A 23,297-nucleotide genomic window follows, 5' to 3' on the forward strand; every position below is an offset into this window, starting at 1 on the left:
CATTATACACATGACATCAGAAATGCATTTGTACATATGATCTCACATGGCCACTCTCACCAGGAGGGATGGTCCTAGTGCCGACAGGGGACCTTTTTTTTATTTTTTTTTAAACTACTGTGCCTTAGGCAACCTGGCTGGTCGCTGCGCCTGCTATGCATGTGAAACTGGAGCTCCCATGCACAAGTAGCCACAAACAAGCATGCATGCGCAGATTGCTGCTCAACATGCATGCACGATTTAACCTGCGCAGATGCAAAAAAAAAAAAAAAAAAAAAAAAGACGGAGAAATAGCAGACATGAGGTAGGTGACAGAAAAGGTACGTGCCTGCCGCCCCCGAGCATTGCGCCCTAATTACGTGCCTACTCTGCCTACCCCTAGTTCCAGCCCTGACCAAAATGTCACACCAACCCCAACATTATCACCCTAACATCATGTGACATTATCACCCCACTCCTTTCATGTGACACGCATACCTCCGAACATCTAAAAAATTTAAATGTTGAAAAAATTAAAGAGGGACAAAAACATCTGCCGCTCATAGCGTGGTAAACATTTTTGACAACGCCCATTTCATGGCCACACCCCCTTATTACCATTAGGGATGTAGCGAACGTCGGGAAAAAAGTTCGCGAACATATTCGCGAACTTGCGCAAAAACGCGAGCGGTTCGCGAACGGTTCGCGAACCCCATAGACTTCAATGGGAAGGCGAACTTTAACATCTAAAAAAAAAATTTCTGGCCAGAAAAATGATTTTAAAGTTGTTTAAAGGGTGCAACGACCTGGACAGTGGCATGCCAGAGGGGGATCAAGGGCAAAAATGTATCTGAAAAATAAATAAAAGCAGTCCTTACAAGGACTACTGTTATTGCAGCAGTCAGCAGATGAGATCAGAAGCAGGACAGCTGCCCACTGCAGCTACATACAGAGCACTGCAGTAGAAGGTAGATTACTAGCCAGCAAAGCTACCTAAGCTAAAATGTCCCTCAAACCCCTGCAGACTTCTGTCCCTCCAATAACAGAGCAGTATCAAAACGATTACTAGCCAGCAAACTTTCAACTGTCCCTGAAATCACTAACAGGCAGCAGCTCTCTCCCTACACTATCTCTTCAGCACACACAGGCAGAGTGAAAAAACGCTGCAGGGCTTCGGTTTTTATAGGGAAGGGGAGTGGTCCAGGGGAGAGCTTCCTGATTGGCTGCCATGTACCTGCTGGTCTGGGGTGAGAGGGCAAAAAAAAGCGCCAACAATGGCGAACCCAAAATGGCGAACGTCGCGCGACGTTCGCGAACTTCCGGCGAGCGCGAACAAGTTCGCCGGCGAACAGTTCGCGACATCTCTAATTACCATGTCCATTTTACATAATTTGGCAAGTTATGAAAGTTCAACAAATTTCTGGGAGTTTTTTAGGGTCATGTTTTATGTGTTATAACCGTTTTGCTATTGAAGGTGAACTTGCTCTTTAAAAGGCACCTGTTGGATAAAAATAGTATCCCCAACCAAAGCTGGGGGCTAATAGAGCCTGCACTTCAGTTGGGAGTAACAGTAGGTCTTTTGTAAAAAATTGCCCCCCACCAGGAGGGAGTGCGTTGGGGCACACGCATGAGCGATTGATACGACTTTCTCATAATGTGCATGACATCAAAAATGCATTTGCATATGGGATCTGACATGGCCGCTCACACCAGGAGGAAGTGCTGGCGGGGTGGGGGTAATTAAAAAAAAAAATACTGTTATCCCCCAACCGGATTGCAGGGTCAATTAGCTCACACGTTTGGCTGGGGATAATATATTTACCCGACAGGTTGCCTTTTAAGCTGTGAGTCTCAGATCTCCCAAGAGACTTGCTTATCTTAAATAGCTGCATTTGTATCTTTGCTTATCTTAAATTGTTACAAATGTATCAAAGTGCAGCTGCTCAGTGCTCTGGGCTCTCTGCCAAAAGTCTCTTTGTATCTTTTTCTGACGTCAGTGCAGGAGATCAAAGAGAGACTCTGGACTTTTCAGTAAGAAAACCAGGACAGCAGGCTGAGCTGTAAAAAAAAAAAAAAAAAGGGACTGTCCTGCTGAAAACGTGACAAACGTATGCATATGGAATTATTAGATTGATAATATGGCAGCAATCCTACCTATGGGTATGGAGGAAATCCGTCATTGATTTTTTTCCCAAATGCTAATCACATGAACCACATGGTCAGAGTGATTCCCAAGTTACCCACCTGCAAGTGCTAGGGCCACAAACTTTGTATTGTTACCCTTAAATACTGCTGAAGAGATAGCAGCTGCTTTAAATAAGTTAAACATGGGTCAAATTCATCCTGTGCCATCAAAAGGAAACTGGGACACATTTTTAAGCTGTTGGCAATTTAATTAAAGGGATTCCCTTGTGGGAAAACATTTTTTTTTTTCAGAACGCATCAGTTAGTAGTGCTGCTCCAGCAGACGTCTGCACTGAAATCTGTTTTTCAAAAGAGCAACCAGATTTTTTTTATATTTCATTTTGAAATCTGACATGGGGCTAGACATATTATCAGTTTCCCAGGTGCCCCCAGTCATGTGACTTGTGCTCTGATAATATTCAGTCACTCTTTACTGCTCTACTGCAAGTTGGAGTGATATCACCCCCCCCCCCAGCAACCTAATGATAGACCTATGGGAAGGTAACCAGATAACAGCTCTATGACACAAGATAACAACTTATCCTTGGTACATTTGAGAATAGCACTCAATAGTAAAAATCCAAGTCCCACTGTGACTCCTCCACTTACATTGAGTAGGAGAAACAATAGTTTGCCTGAAAGCAGTTCCATCATGTGCTGGCTCTTTCTAAAAGCACATGGCCAGGCAAAATGACCTGAGATGGTTGCCTGGCCAAATCCCGAACCAAATCTGGGATTCGGTGCGTCCACACTTATAACCAGGAACATGTGTATATGAGAATATACATATTTACATAAATATTTCCTTGGTCAACGGCCTATATTTCTACCCAGTTTTATTTATTTATTTGGTACACTGAAGAGTTCATTTAAGCAGACTTTATGGGGCAGATTTATTAAGGTTCAATTTGGAAATTCCAATTTTCTTATTGGATTATTGGTCAAAACTCACAAATTCGAGTTGCGCATAATCCAAACTCGAATTCAAATTCTAAATCGTAATTTACCATACATGGACCCTGGGAACAATTAGAATCAGACTATTCACCACCTTAAACCCTGTTGAGTTCATGTAGAAGTTAATGGCACATTATTCCAAAAGGACTTTTTGGTACCAATATAGATTTATGCAGCAGTTTCTATCTAAGTACAAAGTACAGGTACTGCTTTATTATTTCAAAGAAGGAGGAAATCATTTAAAACCATCAGTTATTTCCTTAAAATAGACTATGGGGAGAAGGTATTTTTGTAATTTGGAGCTTTCTGGATCTTGGGTTCCCAGAGATTCCATAGCTGTACCGGTTTATGGAATGCACACACTCAATTTATTGGATTAGCTTCACCTGTTCAGCTTCTTGCAGTCATGCAAGTTATTTTTTTTCTGTTATGTGAGTTAATCTAGCCTAGATATGCTAAGCTTACTAAATCATATTAAACAAACCCACATTTGTTAAGAGCAATATAAAAGAGTGTTTTGAGACAGACATGCTATTGGCCATGGGTCTGGTGACACGATATGTAATAATATCTCCATTGGGTAAACAAATATAAAAAAAAGCTATACATACATTACGCGTGTGTGTTTTATACTCCAGATCCACAGTAAACATTATGCTTAAAGCTTTTTAAGGAGTTCCCTGTTTAACTCAGATGTGTTACATTAATCTCACCATATTGTCGAACACAATTGTATTTTCTGAAATCATGGCAAAAACCACATGGAAAAAAACGTTTTTAGAACATTTATAATATTTAAATAAATACAATGCAGAATTATGCATTTAATACATAAATATTGTTAAAATATAAAAACAGTGGCTCAAAATTACGTCATTTTGCAACATAATTTAATTCTGTACATCCATAAATGAAATGTAATACAAAAACCTGCTTTATAAATACGAATATAAAAGTTAACCGTGGGTGATGTTTTATTACAGTTTTGCATCATTTGCACCAAATAACGTTTTTGGCCTGAGACATCCCCCACAAAATATAGGGAATAATGTACCCCCCCCCCCAGTAAATAAGGATGTTAGAAATCAGAAAGGAGTTCCATGTCCATATAAAGGCAGAAAGCCAAGGATTTCTATACAGATAACGGAACTCCAAAATGACTTCTAATATCCTCATAAGGAGGTAAATTTAAAAAAAAAATAATATACAAATTTCATTAAATCATGTGACACATGACATCACTGAGCACCAATTATAACCGATGACATCACTAAGCACCAATTAGAAGGATGTTATTTACAGGAAACTCCTGGCTCGTGTATTAGATGACAAAATTACCCAATATAACAAGTAGTGTTGTTGCCCTATGTTAGCTCTACTCAAATAATGGTACAACATGCATTAATTAACAAAGATGTATTATTATTACAGCTATCCTATATACTTAGAAATGTGCATGAGATTCAAGCATTCCGCATGTTCTACTTCCTTCCAAGTGTGTTGCAAAAATTACCAATTTTTTAAAGCTTGAAATTTCCGACATTCTTATGCTTTGGCAGATCATTAAAAAAAAAAAAAAAAAGAAGTCATAGCAGTGGTACTGTATTACAGTTCTTTGACTGTGCATTTAATGTGTATAGGGTATTTATTTCACTGAAGAATACTACAGGTTTCCCATTCCAAATGTTACTAGTACTACTTGGAAGATAATACGGCTGGGATTTCTTGCTATAGCATTTTTACTGCTGCTTTACTGTCCATTCATATTAATAGTAGAGATGCACAGAATCCGCTATTTTGGATATGGCCGATGCCCGAATCCTTCGCGAAAGATTCGGCCGAATACTGAACCCTAATTTGCATATGCAAATTAGGGGTGGGAAGGTGAAAACATTTTTTTACTTCCTTGTTTCGTGACAAAAAGTCACGCGATTTCCACGATTGCACATGCAAATTCGGCCGAATCCGAATCCTGCTGAAAAAGGCAGAATCCTGGATTCTGTGCATCCCTAATTAATAGGAAGAACTGCAGTTTGCTTTACACTGGCGATTAGCACCTGAAAATAAAGCAGAGCAGGATGATCTGCGGTACTTTCCATGGGCAGTAAATTGTAGATGGAAACAGTGTGATCGCCCGCAATCAAAACACTTTTCCTATAGAGTTAATGCTTAGTTCCTCATCTGGATACACATAAAACTATAGGAGATTGTTACATAAACGGTTTATTTATCTGTAACACTATTACTGACCTAGGGGGGACTTACAAAATGTTGGAACAGGGAACTTGAAATCAAACAAGCTTGTTTACCAATATCTGGGCAATTTTGCATAAGTGCAGCAACTTAGTAGCCACCAAACTATGAGTGGCTTTCCAGCTGCAGATAAGATAATGAAAGCAAAAATGTGATTGTTTCCTTGGGTCCACTTGCCAACTTTCTTTCTATCATAGAAAACATCCTCCACGAGTTTACCCTATTGACAGACATCAACCAAGCATGGACTGCCATGGACCACGAGACTGGCAAGGGCTTTCACTTATCCATCAACAAACAAGAGACACACCATAGCCATAGCACGATTATTGGGTGTTCTCTAGACTGTAAACTAAATTTGCCTGTTAGTCCTTTTCCCTCAGAGTAAGCAGTATTGTTTACAGTAATAAACAAGTGGTGTTTGAGCCCAATAAAATCCTCCTTGTTGACTAAATCATCAATAACATTAGCCGTTTTACACATGTACTAAAAACAGCTGATCAAATGTTCAGTAGAAGCTTTATTATTTAAGTGATGCTTCAAACCCATCATTTTTTAATTTGACCACAAACCGAATTAAATTCTGTTTGGGATTCAGCCTTTTTCAGCAGGATTCAGATTCGGCCGAATCCTTCTGCCCGGCCAAACCGAATCCTAATTTGCTCATGCAACTTAGGGGAGGAAGGGAAATCGTGTGACTTTTTGTAACAAGGGCATAAAATAGGTTTTCCCCTTCCCAGCCCTAATTTGCATATGCAAATTTGGATTCGGATTCGGTTCTGTATTCGGCCGAATCTTTCTCGAAGGATTCGGAGGTTCAGCCGAATCCAAAATAGTGGATTTGGTACATCCCTACTTTTAGGCAAATAGTCGGCCAGGTAGCACCAAATCAGTGATTTTAGGTTTTAGTGAAACACGAAGTCCTGGAAGCTACATTTGCCCAAATATCAATCCAAACCATTAACCTATTTTACAAATAAAACGGAGTGTTTTTGACCTCAAGCTAACTGTTCCTGTAATCTTCTGTTCCTTAACGCCTCTAAGTGGCAGCTCCTTTTTTGTTTAGATGCTCTATTAATACTTACTGGTTAGAAACCCGAATAAGGGCTGCGGAGCTCCCTGTGCTAAAGTCAATAATATACCCCAAAGTGTGAGGACGTTTTGAATGATAGGAACATAATCAGACTATACTTTCTTCCATTAGAAACATTTCTCTACCATTATGCTCACGTGTGTTACACAGCAACTCATCAAAATATATTAGGACTTATTCAAAGAGCCTTAGGGTAGAAGTAAACAAGCGTCTTCAACACGATTCTGGCGGATCCAACGCGATAGGCCAAAACGCAGGCTGTCAAGTTGGATGCGACAGAAAATAAGGTAAGCAATAGCAATGTTGAATTGTGTGGCATCGATCATCTGACACGACTGTCGGATGCAGACGTTGCATGCTACGTCGAGTTATGTCGGATGAACGCTGCGACAAGATCAGACATTTGTATTTCTTACCTTATTTTCCGTCGCATCCGACTCTGACACCTGCGTTTTGGCGCAGTGTGTCGGATCCGCCAGAATCACGTTGAAGACGCTCGTTTAGTTCTACCCTTACTCTAATTGTATGCTCAGAAGTCCTTACATTCATAACCCACTATAGGTAAACAATAGGAAAATAGATGCAGTTTTAAATCCTTCTTTTCAATAGAAACCTAATGTGGAAATCCTACAGCAACATCTAAATGAATGGAACAAATGTCAGTCACTCAAGAGAAATACCAGGGATACAAGTGTGAAAAGGTATTGCTTTCCTGTGTCATTTGCGAACAAGAGTGAAATACCCTCATTGTGTTCCACTATGCACCGGAAATTCATTAGAACTACAAGCCAAGGGCCTAATACCTACAGCCTTGTCATTGAAAGGTCTAAACTGAAATTTATTAGCTGCAGTTATACCTGGAAAAGTGCCTTAAATGAAGGTTCTTCTATTTGCCAGGTAGAATATTTTAAGGCATTATGTTACTCTGCTGTAAGTGGGGTCATAAATGAAAAAAAAGTTACTGTAGAAGTTAAAACCCAATGTCCTTATAGATGCATCTATTGTTTCAGGTCAAAGGGTTGTAATAAATGATTGCATCGGTTATTAAAATGTCAAGTGAATTCAGAATTCAAATTTCAGTCATCTCAGGCAGTGTTTTACGTGTTGTATCAGGTCACAAAGTGGACGCAATCCAGGAGAAGATTTTACATTAACAGAAGAAAAAAAAAGATAAACAAAAAAAAAAAAATCAACCCGTAACTTTTCTATTCCAAATGTGATGTCATGTCAGTTTTGAAGACAAGGAATCATATCTATGCAGTATTTCCAAGTTTTAGTTTCTCCTCATTTTCCACATTATAAGCTCCTCTTTTATGGTACCTAAAAACAATAAAAGTTGTTGTTAGTATAAAAAAACAACACATATTACACTCATACGTAATTGATGTAATCATTTATAACCATCTACTCAAATATACTTAGATACAGGACACAATATTAAAACTATGAAAACACTTAATAAGCCAAAACAAAATTAACTAGGCACCATGTAAACAAACACCCATTTAAAAGAACAACACCACCAAAAAATTAAAGCCTTTTAGGGGAATGACAATTTACTGCACTGTTGCCCTGCACGGGTAGAACCCTTCTGTTTGGTTCAGGAACACTACTATAGTTTATATAAACAAACTTCTGAGTAGTCATGGGGGCAGCCATTCAAGCACAGGATGTATAGTAAATAAGTTCTGAAGAATCCCATTGTATACTATAGAGCTTATCTGTTATCAGCAGTGTCACCTGTGCACTTTCTCCTTTTTCCACTTTGAATGGCTGCCCCCATGGCTACACAGCATCTTCTTTATATAACTATAGTAGAGTTTCTGAAGCAAACACACCACCTGTACCAATGCAGTGCAACTGATAAATTACACTGTAGTTTTTAACATTAATACGCTTTAATCTTTTGTTGTTGCTGTTCCTTTAAGTACAGATAAACCTTTTTACACAAAGAGCATTTAGTTTTAGTCACATTATAAAAATGGATTCTGAATGTCACTGCTTAATAAACATTACTGAAAACATTTAGCATAGGACTCAATCAGTTCTGAATACTTTTGCCCTGTATTGAGGTCAAAACATACTTTTGGTGTCTATGTATAACGTTATGTAGAATAATCTATGCTGGAAATTGTTTATAATATATGGTTCATTAATAAAGCCTTGTGTCTCTTTATGCTATTCTCTTTTCTCCTGAACTCAGCTTAAAGGAGAACCAAACCCTAGCTAAAAAAGAAACCCCTACCCTACATAGACCCCCCTCCCTGCTCACCTCCAGCCTAGGTGGTACCTTTGGTGAAGGCCCCCAACTCTTTACTTACCCCCTCAGTGCAGATTCAGTGCATCAAAGTTCACGGGCGCCATCTTCTTTTCTTTGGTAATCTTCGGTACTTCCAGCACTTCAGCAATTTCCATGACTTTCGGCACATATACAGTTGTCTCGAAACAGAACATTGCTCCAACTGCGCATGCGCTGTTACGCCTCCTTATTCCCTAAGATTGTTGAAGAGACGAAGATGGCACCCATGAACTCCGTTGCCCTGAATCTGCACTGAGGGGTAAGTAAAGAGTTAGGGGCATTTACCAAAGGTACCACCTAGGCTTGGGGGGGAGTCTTTGTAGGGTAGGGTTTTTATATTAGCAAGGGTTTGGTTCTCCTTTAACCATTAAAGTGCTTAACCCCACCAGAACTTTTTATCAATGTTGTGCCTGTGTAACCCTGCATTCTGCATTGCATACATGTACTATTTGCAGATGTCAATGTTACTGATGATGTGTCAGAGGGAAAATGGACCCTGGGTAGAGTCCTGCGCGTAACCAATTTGTTAAACCCGAACCACAACCCACATACTTACCCGCTACCCAACCCGCAAATACCTTATCCGCTGACCATCAAGAAACAGGAAGTGCTGTCATAGTAAACCAGAAGTGATATCATTGGAAGTTGGCGTGATCAGAAAAAAAGGAGCAAAACTCAATATTGAGAAGACCCACAAACCCGGAGAACCACCGACCCGCGACTATACCCGCTCCCCAAACTTCTACTGGCAACACGCAGGGTACCGCAGGTTTTTGCGGGTACCCGACCCCCTGCAGGACTCTACCACGGGGTGAAAGCTGCTATTTGTTTAAGGAAAATGTAAAAGTGCTGGCAAATGGAGAGGGTATATGGAGTACAAATGATGTGGCCTGGGTGGGTAAGATATGCCCAACTTATATACATGATAGGAAAATGTAGGTTTTACATGTCCTTTTAGGCTTGTGGTGCAGTAGTAAGTTCATGTTTATATTTAGTATACAAAATACAGAATTTCTAGCCTTATTCTATTTTAGATTTAACATGCCCTTTAATGGGCCTGAACTGACACAGGCACATGTAAGCCTAACTTCGACGCTTACGTGTGTCTGTGTCAGTATGGGGCCATTTAAATTTACATTGTGCATTCCTTCCTGCTCTCCTTTGCAGCTGAGCGAAAATAGTTCATCCACACTTAAAGGGGTTGTTCACCTTTGAGTTAACTTTTAGTATGATGTAGGGAGCAATATTCTGAGACAATTTGCAATTGGTTTTCATTTTTTATTTATTTTTTTATTTGTGGTTTTTGGGTTATTTAGCTTTTTATTCAACAGCTCTTCAGTTTGCCGTGTCAGCAATCTGGTTGCTAAGGTCCAAATTACCCTAGCAACCATGCATTGATTTGAATGAGAATATGGAATATTAATGGGGGAGGGTCGGAACAGAAAGATGAGTAATAAAAAGTAGCAATAACAATAAATGTGTAGCTTTAGAGAGAATTTGTTTTTTAGATGGAGTCAGTGACCCCCTTTTGAAAGCTAGAAAGATGTAGGAGAAGGCAAATAAACTATAAAAAATAAATAATTAAGACCAATTAAACATTTGCTTAGAATTGGCCATTCTAGAACATACTAGAGGTTAACCTGAAGGTGAACCACCCCTTTAAAGAGTTACAATTAGCCAAAAATACTGTATAGTTGCATCAAAGAAATGAAATCTGAACTTACCTTAAAATTAGCAAAGATGAAATAATAATTAAACAAACTGATGAGAGAACAACTGCTACTACTGCCAAGACTGTGGTCTGATCATATGGATTTAAAGGCTTTTCCAGTGGAAGGGTAAGTGCGTGACACCTCTCACCATCATAATCTGCTTGACATCTAAAAAAGCAAATGACGGCATTATCAGAGACACATATTAACACTGGAAGAGGAACATGCTGGCATACAATTTAAACAGTGACAGCAGCACAGAGCATGTGCAGTGAATCAGCAGAAAAGAAGATAGGGAGCTACTGGGGCATCTTTTGAGACACTGATCTTTACTGCTAAAGGGCTGTGGTTGCCTTGGGCTGGTACAGAAGCCCAAAACATAATGTACAACATTTCTAGTTACTTTAGTTAAGCTTTAGTTCTCCTTTAAGAGTTTCTGGGTTGCTGACCATTTGTACCTGCCGCCTTCGCCAAAAAAGGAGTAGGTAGAATTCCAGAACAGCCGTTAGGATATTAATGCTCACAATCCAGTCAGTGTCATAGCAATGTGTTGTTTTACTGTAAATCCAACAACTTGTTTAACATATGTCTTACAGGACCTTGGCAGACAGAATGAAACTAAATTTTTAGAAGGATATAACTGAGAAGAAATACCCCAGCTATATGTCCTCATTAGGTTTTAGCTATTAGTTCGCATGTTCAGCACCTTAAACATAATGCATGAAACAAACTGAGCAGTGACAATTATTTCCTCTGTTAAAGAAGTTAAAATAAAAATAGCACATACACACAGGATGGTGCCTTAACTGCTTTGATGTATCGACATTCTCCATGAATGCAATAGTCTTTGTACTTTTTTTTACAAGGATCTCTTTTCCTTCCTTTTCCTTTCTTGCCTCTTGAGTTTTGACTTTTATTTTGTCGATCGGTGCTCAGTGGCTTCGAGGGCGACACTGCTAAAAAAAAGCAAAAAGAAGAAATACACAGCATATAGTTATGCATAGTTCTCATATTGCAATGCATCAACGAAAACTTAAATTAATATTGTGTACAGTCCAATAATAACTACCTTTCTAAGTTCTTTCTGCATCCATAAAGCTATGTACAAAACAGAAGATACCCAGTTTAAATAAAGTGTTACTCTGAGCAAAACAACGGAGTGACATTCCATGTACCTCTGTCTATTCACACAAGACCAAACATTTATTAAAACAAACTCTTAAGGTTTTTGCTTTTAAAACAGTTATCTAAGTTGTTGGTCATAAAAGGTCATTTTAGACTGCAGGTGAGAAAAAAAAAATTCTCTTCAAGGTTAGTTTAAAATAGAACAATGAATTGGATAGCATATTACTTATATGTAGTGGAAATTATGAAATAATGCCAACTACACTACTACTGGTTTCTATGAACGTTTTACACAGCTAATAAACATAGTGCTTTATTGTCAGAGCTTAACAAGACAACAAAGTACCAGAGAATACACGTTACCAAATGTTAGGCACCCCACAGGCATTGCAATAGCATACCCAATACCCCAGGCAGTGCTCCAGTTAGAGGAAAAATGCAACAGTGGGGGTATTTCTGCAAAAATTATTTGATGCAATCTTTCTTCATCTTCGCTCTTCTTTGCTCCAGGCATGGACATGCACACTAGAGCGAAAACAAATGGCTTTTCCCTTCTACGTTCGGTCTTCACTCTACTGTGCATGCTCCTGCCCCGAATGAAAAGAAGACGGAAGAATCACAACAAGATGGCAACAAGAATCTATTGTAATCACTGGCGGTGTCTAACATTAGCACCCCCAGTGTTTTAAACTTAAGTTGTCCTTTAACATGCAGCTATCAATCATTTCCCCACAATTAGGATTCTAGATTCCCATTTTTCTGAATTAAAATGTATTTTCAGCTAGTGTGTAGTCAGTGGGAGAGGGGATTGCCCACAGCCACATGTCGTCCTTAATGCAACTGTTGCTATACTATCAATGTGCATCTACATAACCATAAAAATTAGATAAACTGCAAAAAAACTATTCTGATCAATCAAACCACCACTTATTCCCAGGCTAACGCTAATGTTATTTTCCATCCAAGGAAAGTTGCAAACGTCCTTTGCCCTCAGATTTGTGTCTGCAGTCAGATTATATTTTAATGCTGGAAGAACAATTGAGACTGCATTTTTTTTATATTCTTCTCCAGGTCCACTTTATGAATCTTCTAGTCTGTAATTCAAATTACTGTCTGGTTTCTGGGACCAAAAATTTCACAATAACAATAAATGACCGACTTTCGGCCAGATCACGATTGGGGAAGCCCGTCGGGGGGCCCCATACACGGGCCAATAAGCTGCTCGGTCTGTCGGCAGCTTTTATCGGCCCGTGTATGGCCACCTTTAGTCTTGCCTCATGGCAGAAATTCTCTTTGACTAAAGTACTTATTGCCCATCCCCTAAATGTGTAGGGACTCTACTAATGTGTTCAACAACCATTTAAAGGGGTATAAATGCATAAAGCTAAATGCATAAAGTGTGGTTCCAACAAGTGGATTTACATTGTTCATGCCTTTTGTGGTTTAGACCATGGCTAAGCGCCTAGGGATGCACTGAATACACTATATAGGATTTGGCCGAATCCTATGCGAAAGATTCAGCCAACTACTAAACCGAATCCTAATTTGCATATGCAGTTTACTTCCTTGTTTTGTGATGAAAAGTCACATGATTTCCCTTCCCACCCCTAATTTGCATATTCAAATTAGAATTTGGTTTGGCCAGGCACAAGGATTTGGCCAAATACAAATCCTGCTGAAAAAGGCAGAATCTTAGCTAAATCCCGAACTGAAACCTGGATTTGGTGCATCTCTATAAGCTCCAAAGGGCAGGGTCCTCCTTCCATCTAAGTCAGGGATCCCCAATCTTTAGAACCCGTGAGCAACATTCAGAAGTAAAAGGAGTTGGGCAGCAACACTAGAATGAAAAATATGTTCCTGGGGTGCCAAATAAGGGCTGTGATTGGCCATTTAGTAGCCCCTATGTGGATTGTCAACCTAAATTGAGGCTCTGTTTCACAGTACCCCTGGTTATTATACAACCAAGACTTGTCACCAAGCCTGGAATTGAAAAATAAGATCCTGCTTTGAGGCCACAGAGCAACATCCAAGGGGTTGGAGAGCAACATGTTACTCATAAGCTACTGGTTGGGGATCACTGATCTTAGTCTATTAACATGCGGTACTTTATCTTTGCCTACGGCTTTCAAGATGAAGAATAGTTGGAAGATGAGGCGCAAGAGCAGATGTTGCCCCTTGAGTTGTATCCCCCATCTTATATTAAGGATTGCAGCATTTCTGCATTGCCAGGGTCCTGTTTTCCAACAACTCCTGCCATGAACACCCTTGACAGTGCAGAATAGGATTGCACAGAGCACACATGCACGCATACAAGGATTCACACACACATTTGTAGCACTACTGATTTTAGGCTAAATCCATTTCATTAGAAATCCCATAAACCAATATCATTGAAAAAATTGCTTGTAGAACATCTCAGACAAGTGTTGCCGTCCCTTGTCACTGCTGAACAAAAATGAAATCGTTCTACAAATGGATTTACATTCTGCATTTCCCCAGCTGTGCATCATTTCGTAGAAAAGGAAAATAATCCAGGTTTTCCAAGAACCTGGGTAGCCCGATGCTGTGGTGCTGGGGATAAAATATAAAACCGTGCATCTAGCCTTAGTTTACAAGCATGCGGTGCTTTCCATCCTTATATCCGATACAAAATAATATTTATTTTCATGGTTATTTGACCTTCTTTCTCCTCTGCTTAAAATCCAAATAACCAAAGGCTACATAATAGATTTAAAAACAATGTAACCTATTTGAGCAATGTGGGAATAAAGTATGCAAGGTACCAGTTTGTCAGACGTTCCTATTCTTCTATAGAAGACCTTTAAATATATTGCATACTTTAGATTTTAAAATGAATATGTTAACCATGAAAAGAAGATTTCATGCTTCTTACACATACTAGTCAAAGACTTTCCAAACCTATATGATAATATAAGATGATGCTACAAGGCAGATTATTAAATTCTGATGCTAATTGCACTGGTTTCTGTGCTACCATGTAGTAATTATCTGCATTAATTACTAATCAGCCTTATATTGTGACATTTCTATTCTATGTGTACTGTATATTGTGAGTGAGTCCCTAAGCTCAGTAAGTGACAGCAGCACAGAGCATGTGCAGTGAATCAGCAGAAAAGAAGATGGGGAGCTACTGGGGCATCTTTGGAGACACAGATCTTTTCTGCTAAAGGGCTGTGGTTGCCTTGGGCTGGTACAGAAGCACAAAACATCATGTACAACATTTCTAGCTACTTCTTAAATTTAGCTTTACTTCTCCCGTACGGGAGATAAAATTTGAATACCGCAACTTTTTCTGATTTGATGCCCGCATACTGCCATTTTTTCGGATTCGATGCCCAAATACTATGACTTTTCCAGACTTGAATCCCAAATACCGCAACTTTTTCAGATTTGACACCCAAATACTGCAACTTTTTTGGAAACCCATCGCAAATCGGCATATCTTCAGGACATCTGCCATTGACTTCAACATGAACTCGGCAGGTCTGAGTTAGAGTACTTTTTTTATTCGGACTTTTCATACCATCTGGGTTTAATAAATCAAGAATCATGTTTGTTTTTTTCCCCATTAAAAAAAAATTGTTTTTCCCCTTTAAAAGTACAATCAGAAAAAACTGGACTTTAATAAATAACCCCTCAGTGTTTGTAAGTGCAACTGAAATAGGTACTTGGATATGACTTTCCATCTTCTACCTCCTACCTCTGACAGTTGAAATTAGGCAGCAGAAGTCAGGTCTCAAGGTCTATTAACCAGCTGCCTTCAGTTACACAATATTTGTACGTGTTGCAAAAAACCCCCCAAAAAAAAAGCCTTGCGATTATAAAACACCAATCAAAAACTGGGTTCACGGTCTCACTTTGCACAGACAAAATTCACAATTTAGCTGCAGTCTTTGAGCATATCATTATCAGGGGGCATCTTAGTGGACTAGCAATGTGTTTATTAGCTTTCAATCTGCTCGGCAGGAAGTAACAGGAACAGTCATCACTACAGGGTCAGTATTTCATTGAGCTTAAAGATCTCTCCAAGGTCCAATACAAACTTGAATTTTAACATATGTCCTGACCAGCAAGATGTAAAGAAACACAAATAGGGCCAGTTCTATATAAATTGCCCCAGACCTCAAAGTACAAGCCCTCTTTACACTCCAACAACATAAAGGCAAGTTAATTGGCTTCTGATTAAACCAACCCTGCTCAAGGGGAATGTGTTAGGAACCTTACATTGAAAGCTCCACCATGACAGAGATTAACATACCTCCCAACTGTCCCTTTTTCGGAGGGACAGTCCCTTATTTGACAGCTCAACCTGCAGTCCCTCATTTGTACTGGAAAGTCTCTATTTTCTCTGCACTGAACAGCCAGAAAAAAAAAAAACAAAGTCTCACTTAATTGGCTTTTGGCAGAGAGCCCAGAACAGCTAACAGGTGCAAATAAGATACTTTGTAACAATTTTGAGACACACAAAAAACAGTTTAGATAAGGAGAAATATTTTCAAACTTTCAAAACCTGCCAAATTTTGTAAAATGTAGTGTCAGACTGGAACACCAGGGGCCCACCCAAAAACTTTAGACCAGGGGCCCATTTCCTCACTCAACCTCTATTCTCCTAGTTTCTTTTCTTTACATACTATAATCCATTATTCCAACTATCTAGCCTCTTTTTCTTATAGAATAGGGAATGACCATGAAATAGGCCAAATGTTTAGCAGCATGAGGGCCCACTGACAATTTGGCCCACCGGGACTTTTCCTGGTATCCTGGTGGGCCAGTCCGACACTGGTAAAATGAACATGGTAATCAGGGGGTGTGGCCACAGAAAGGGCGTGGTCAAAAAATTTGCTGCGCTACGTGCAAAATAATTTTTTGTCCCTCTTTTTACTTCCAAAATGTTGGGAGGAATGGATTAATGTGATGCCGATATGTAAATGCCAGATAACAGTAACACATGGCAGGATAAATGCAGAGGCAATTTCATGTAAAATACCTTCCAGACGACATTGCAGGATACATGTAATTTCATATGCAATACTAAAGAAAAACATAACACAACATATATACAGTGTCAAATTTCATATACCCCAAAACACATGCCAAGACAAATACAGTGCCAACTCCATATACAATGCACCCAAAACACCTGGTACAGGTACGGGACCGGTTATCCAGAATGCTCAAGACCTGGGGGTTTTCCGGATAATAGATCTTTCTGTAATTTGGATCTTCATACCTTAAAGGGATTCACCTTCAAACACCTAGTTGTTTTCAGCTATATTACCAGCACTAAATTCTTTTTCCAATTACTTTCTATTTTCAATGTGTGACAGGTTTTCTAATATTGAAGTGTAAAGTGTCATTTTTCATTTTCTAAGGCAGCTCTGGGAGGGAGTCTCCGACCCTGCAAACTGTTCTAAATTGATACATTTAGTTTATACATTTCTTATCTTTGTCCCTGCTGAGCAATAAAAGGGTTAGCCGCGAATATGAGAATAACAGCAACAATTTATTTATCCAGTAAAGTAGCCATACGCATTCAACCATCACCATTCAGATTATCAATAGATTTATGGAATAGGTTTCTGCATACAAAAAGATGTGATAAGCATTAAGAGTGCTTTACAAAAATGATAAAAAGGATAGTAAAGAGTCAGTGATGGAACTAGGTGGGGGCGGGCCCTGGTGCGGGCCGTGCTCAGGACCTTTGGTTTTCTTCTTCTGAGGAAGTGCCGTTTTTGGCACAAAACGCGTTAGTTTGCACCCCACTGCTGTAATTTAATTATGAACAAATTGTTGCGATCAACTTTATTGGCTAAACATTTTCATATCCACGGTCATCGGGTGGCACAATTATGATGGCACATCTTAGAAAAAGTAAGTGTAAAGATCCCCATAGACGCGACGATTCTTCTTGCCGAACGACCGATTTTAGGGAAGTCCGACCAATCCTTCGAAATTATCGTGCGGTTAGTGGGATTCGAACGATCGTACATCTTACGATTTTTCGGCCGACATCTGTCAGGAAATTGATCGGCCAGGTCAAAAAATCTTTGTCGGTCCCAGTGCAATCTATCTATGTTTGCAGGGCCAAGCAGGCAGCTCCATTTGTTTTCCTGGCAAATTGGTCTTTTTAGTTGATGGTAAATTCATACGATCGTTCAGAGAAAATCGTGTTTTCACAATGAGGATCTGATCTTTTAAAAATCTCAACATCTATGGCCAGCTTTAGTCAGGGGCAGGACAAAAAAACGTATGCTACTCCAAAGAGAATGCTACTGGATTTGGTTACTCCAATCCAGGAGCCCAAAAGGTCTTAACAAGGAATATAACTTGTCCTGCTTTGTTTAAACTTTTTGTAAATATATTTGTGAACAAGCCTGCTATGAATAATCTTGTTCCTTTCATGTTTTTTACAGATAAGAAAATTCTTGGAGTATTCTCCAGGGACAGGTAATTTATCTTATCTGTATTAGGGCAAGTTTGTGGTTACAAAATTGTTACCTTTTAATGTTTTTATCTTTTTAGTATAATAGGCTGTTGCCTAACTACTTTGTATCTATTTTATCTCTATTACAGACACATGGTTTATTTTAGCACTCTGAAGGGATTGAACGCCCTGGCACAATTGGGACTTTTCACAGAATTTTTGCTGGTTTAAATAACATTTTCTCATGAAATATTTTCTGATTGTTTTTAAGGTTTTTTTAAAAAAAAAAAAAAACTTTTTTTCTCACATACTATGTTGATTGGTCGAGAGCCTTGCCTTTCAAAATGAATGTTGGTAATTTTGTATGCCAATTAATTTAATTGGTCACTCTTTATATTGTCTGCACTGTGGTCAGTATGTATGCTTGATGAAGGGGTTCGCCCCGAAACGTTGCATGTTCGCACAAGAAATAAAAAGCAAGGGGGAACCCTGCATTTCACTTGCCTTGAGTGCCAGCGTTTTTCTATTTGATTTATACATTGGGGGTTGCCGTACTCTCTACGCTGTGCACCAGGCATTCTCTATTAAGATACCAGAGTGTGCTCTGCTTCACTTTGTTCCTGTTAAATAATACCTCAGAACACATAGCAGGATAACTGTAAAGTGACAGTTTCAGGTATAATACCCCAGAACACATGGCAGAATAGCCTTATACTGGTGACTGTCATTGTATGTTATCCTGCAACATGTTCTGGGGTATTGTACCTGAAACTGTCACTGTATTATGCCAGAACATGTTTCAGGATAGCTGTACTGTGACAGTTTCAGGTATAGTACCCCAGAACATGTTGCAGGATAACGGTACTGTGACAGTCACCTGTATAAGGCTATCCTGCCATGTGTTCTGGGGTATTACCTCAGAACACATGCAGTGGGCAGTAAGTAGACAGTTTCATTTATAATACACATGGCAACTTAAACTTGTAGTAAAAGTTTCCAGTATAATATTCCAGAACATGTTGCACAATAACTATACAGTGATAGTTTCAGGTAGGGATGCACCGAAATCAGGATTCGGTTCGGGATTCAGGCAGGATTTGGCCAAATCCTTCTGCACGGCCGAACCGAATCCTAATTTACATATGCAAATTAGGGGCTGGGAGGGAAATTTGTGACTTTTTGTCAGAAAACAAGGAAGTAAAAAATGTTTTCCCCTTCACACCCCTAATTTGCATATGCAAATTAGGGTTCAGATTAGGTTCAGTATTCGGCCGAATCTTTCGCAAAGGATTCTGGGGTTCGTCCGAATCCAAAATATTGGATTCGGTGCATCCCTAGTTTCAGGTATAACACCCCTGAATAAATGGAAGGATAACTGTACAGTGTCGGTTTTGCGTATATTATTCCAGAACACATAGCAGGATAACTGTAAAGTGACAGTTTCAGGTATAATACCTCAGAACACATGGCAGGGTAGCCTTATACTGGTGACTGGCACTGTATGTTATCCTGCAACATGTTCTGAGGTACTATACCTGAAACTTGTCACTGTACATTATCCTGCAACATGTTCTGGGGTATTATACCTGAAACTGTCACTGTATTATGCCAGAACATGTTTCAGGATAGCTGTACAGTGACAGTTTCAGGTATAAGGATTCGGGCAGAATTCAGCCTTTTTCAGCAGGATTCGGCCGAATCCTTCTGCCCGGCCGAACCAAATCCTAATTTACATATGCAAGTTAGGTGCGGAAGGGAAATTGTGTGACTTTTTGTCAGAAAACAAGGAAGTAAAAAATGTTTTCTCCTTCGCACCGCTAATTTGCATATGCAAATTAGGGTTCGGATTCGGACGAATCTTTCGCAAAGGATTCTGGGGTTCAGCCAAATCCAAAATATTGGATTCGGTGCATCCCTAGTTTCAGGTATAAAACCCCTGAATAAATGGTAGGATAACTGTACATTGTCTGTTTTGCATATATTACTCCAGAACACATAGCAGGATAACCTCAGGTATAGTACCTCAGAACATGTTGCAGGATAACTTACAGTGACCGTAACCCGTATAAAGCTATCCTGCCATGTGTTCTGAGAAATTACCTCAGAACACATGGCAGGATAACTGGACAGAGACAGTTTCAGATAAAATACCCCATAACACATGGAAGTTTAAACTTGTAGTAAAGGTTTCCAGTATAATATCCCAGAACATGTTGCACAATAACCATACAGTGCGAGTTACGGGTACACTACCCCAGAATAAATGGTAGGATAACCGTACAGTGACAGTTTCAGGTATAATCCCTCAGAACTAGGGATGCACCGAATCCACTTTTTTGGATTCGGCCGAACCCCCGAATCCTTCTTGAAAGATTCGGCCGAATACCGAACCGAATCCGAACCCTAATTTGCATATGCAAATTAGGGGTGGTAAGGGGAAAACATTTTTTACTTCCTTGTTTTCTGACAAAAAGTCATGCAATTTCCCTCCCGCCCCTAATTTGCATATGCAAATTAGGATTCGGATTCGGTTCGGCTGGGCAGAAGGATTCGGCCGAATCCCGAACCGAATCCTGGATTCGGTGCATCCCTACTCAGAACACATAGCAGGATAACTGTACAGTGACAGTTTCAGGTATGATACCCCAGAACACATGGCAGGTTAAACTTGCAGTAAAGGTTTCCAGTATAATATTCCAGAACATGTTGCACAATAACTATACAGTGATAGTTTCAGGTATAACACCCCAGAACACATGACAGGATAACTGTACAGTGACAGTTTCAGGTAATACCCCAGAACACATGACAGGATAGCTGTAAACTGACAGTTTCAAATATAATCCCTCAGAATAAATGGTAGGATAACTGTACAGTGTTGGTTTTGGGTATATTACTGCAGAACAAGTGGCAGGATAACTGTACGGTGCCAGTATGAGGTATAATACCCCAGAGAACATGACTAATACATGTTATTGCGCCTGTGCCATTTATCATACCCCAGAATTCAGCATTTGATGTACAACACCTCCAGCCTGTCTCTTGTAGTAGGGAATGACTTGCAGCTGGTCTGGGGGAGGCTTTTATTGACATGAGATTTGGGGGAGGCTTTTATTGACATGAGGCGGTGTCAGCAGCAGGAGACATCACACTTACCCCTCGGCGAGGCAACGATGTGGTTTGGTGCAGTGAACACCCTCTTATCCTCGTACTGGAAACTTTCCTGAGCCGCGGCAAAGTCACTCGTGGCGTCTTTACTGAAAACTTCATTGTGACGCGCTCCAATCACCGCCCCGTACACAAACACACAGGAGACTGCAAAACAAAGCGACAGCCCGTTACACACGTATAAGTGACGCCACCTGCCCGGAATAAACGTGCGAGCGCCACGGGAGCAGCCATTTATACGATGGGACAAACTAAAAATAGGGGAGTCATTGAGCCTTGGGGTTGAACGCAAAGTGCAGAGAGAGAGGAGAAGACTATGGCTTTACCTTGCAGGAGAAGCAGCAGAGCGACTTTCATGAAGTCCATGTTGAGTTATGAGAAGTGCAGTGACTGAGAGAGACAGGCAGGAGAGCTCGGACGGGTCCATGCAGCTGAGAGGAGGGGGGTCGGGTCACACACTGAATGGACGCGCGATGGGACTGGCTGCGGGGAAGCTCAGCGGGGCGTGGCTTAAAATATGGGCGGCCACTCCCATCCTTGACTAATAATTTAGTCACTGCACCAGCATCACGGTGTATAGGCTTTAAAGCCGCCGCCGCTGGGGGTAGAACCAAGAAACGCGATCCTTAAAATAACTTTTCCACGCGGTATTGTTTCATGACAGTGACGTGAGGAAACTTTCACTACCAACACAACCGGACTGTGCCCATATTATCCGAGACATACAATAAACACTTATTTCTCCCCTTGACTGCGCATTTAATAGAAATATCATTTTGAAATATAATTCTGAGGAAAACAGATGTGGCTTGGGGGCCATTTTGGGGCCTGGATCCCTGGTTGTGGTGTCTGGAAGTCAGGGTGGCCAGGTCTAATTTTCAAAACCAGCCAAAGTCAACTAAAAAACAAGCCCAAAAACTAGCCAAGAGGCACTTCAAGGTAGCCCAAAAATAGCACCATATGTGCAGTGAAAAAAGTCAAAAAAGAATTGAATATATGTGAATATAAATTTTCAAATTTTCACTGTTTCGCAAGTTTGTCCATAAAGTAAAATGGAACAGATTCGCCCGTCACTAGGGTTGCCACCTGGCCCGTAAAAGTGATGGTTGATCTCAATGTTATTAATAGGGAAAAAAGATAAATATATAGGAAGGCCGGTATTTTTTTCCAGAAAAGGTGACAACTCTACCCGTCACCAGGGGCGTAACTACAGAGGGGGGACCATGGGGTAAAGGGGTCCTATAAGCAGGGCCGCGCCGCACGGGCGCCCTAGGCAAGCCGGGCCAACACAGCGCCGGCTCAGTGCGAGTGCGTCTCTGCATAAAACATGCTAAAAGTTAATTCAAAGGTGAACTACCCCGTTAAATTATATAATACCAGGTTATTTTTCCTGCCTGAGTCTCTCCCTGCTCACTCATAGCTCTGGGCTCAGATTACAGCAGGGAGAGGAGGGGGGAAAGGGAGGGGGAGAGGAAGAGAAGAGCAAACTGAGCATGCTCAAGCCCAGGGCAAGGAGGTTTAAGCTGAAAACAGGAAGTCTGATACAGAAGCCCATGTGTACACAATAGAAGGAAAGAAATGCTGTGTTTCTTTTGACAGGGGACTCAGAGCAGCATTACTTTGAGGGTTTATTTATAGCCCTTTCTGATAAAGCTTAATTAGTTTTAGTCTTTCCTTCTCCTTTAAGAGTGTGATAGTACCTTCTTTCACAACCTGGAATGCCACTAGTAATATGTTTTACTTGCCGCAATCCAAACATCAGACAAGGGGAAGGCAATTTCAGGAGAAGTTAAATATAGAATACAATCCAATTAGGATTTCATAATTATACATAGAGATCGAATTGCTAATTTCCATCCATAAACCATTCTACACTACCTTCTATTCTATTGGTTGTATAATGTCCGATATCTTCATCTGTATGAGTGTGAGTGAATATAGTATACACAATAATATCCTATAAATTATATATAGTGAATAAAGTACCCTCTTTTGTAAAATATAAGGATATTACAAGTCACAGAGGAGTTCCATGACCATATAAAAGCATGAGGCTGAAGGCCGAGTGCTTTTATACTGGTC

The 23,297-nt window shown here is 40.1% G+C and overlaps 1 protein-coding gene across 2 annotated transcripts; it reads right to left on the minus strand.

Moving 5' to 3' along the window:
• Positions 1-6,057: 6,057 nt before the first annotated feature.
• hbegf.S (heparin-binding EGF-like growth factor S homeolog) lies at positions 6,058-21,769 on the minus strand. 2 transcript variants are annotated; one of them, XM_018256211.2, is made up of 5 exons: positions 21,542-21,769; positions 21,204-21,362; positions 11,265-11,430; positions 10,490-10,645; positions 6,058-7,786 (listed from the first exon to the last, which is right to left on the minus strand). In XM_018256211.2, exons 1-5 carry the CDS (start codon positions 21,579-21,581, stop codon positions 7,720-7,722), a joined length of 588 nt encoding a protein of 195 aa, XP_018111700.1. In that variant the 5' UTR covers positions 21,582-21,769; the 3' UTR covers positions 6,058-7,719. The 2 variants fall into 2 exon arrangements, with proteins under 2 accessions (XP_018111700.1, XP_018111699.1); XM_018256210.2 differs by having other exon boundaries at positions 11,265-11,433; positions 21,542-21,754.
• Positions 21,770-23,297: the final 1,528 nt, after the last annotated feature.

Source organism: Xenopus laevis, chromosome 3S (assembly GCF_017654675.1).
Source record: "Xenopus laevis strain J_2021 chromosome 3S, Xenopus_laevis_v10.1, whole genome shotgun sequence".
Classification (NCBI taxonomy): domain Eukaryota; kingdom Metazoa; phylum Chordata; class Amphibia; order Anura; family Pipidae; genus Xenopus; species Xenopus laevis.

Bases quoted from the DNA above. Each gene is read 5' to 3' on its own strand.
- hbegf.S (XM_018256210.2), bottom strand. From the start codon at position 21,581: ATGGACTTCATGAAAGTCGCTCTGCTGCTTCTCCTGCAAG. The intron at 11,434-21,203 runs GTAAGTGTGATG...GCTTTTTTTTAG, and splicing joins CATCGTTGCCTCGCCGAGGG to CAGTGTCGCCCTCGAAGCCA. The intron at 10,646-11,264 runs GTATGTGCTATT...TTGCTTTTTTAG, and splicing joins GTTAAGGCACCATCCTGTGT to ATGTCAAGCAGATTATGATG.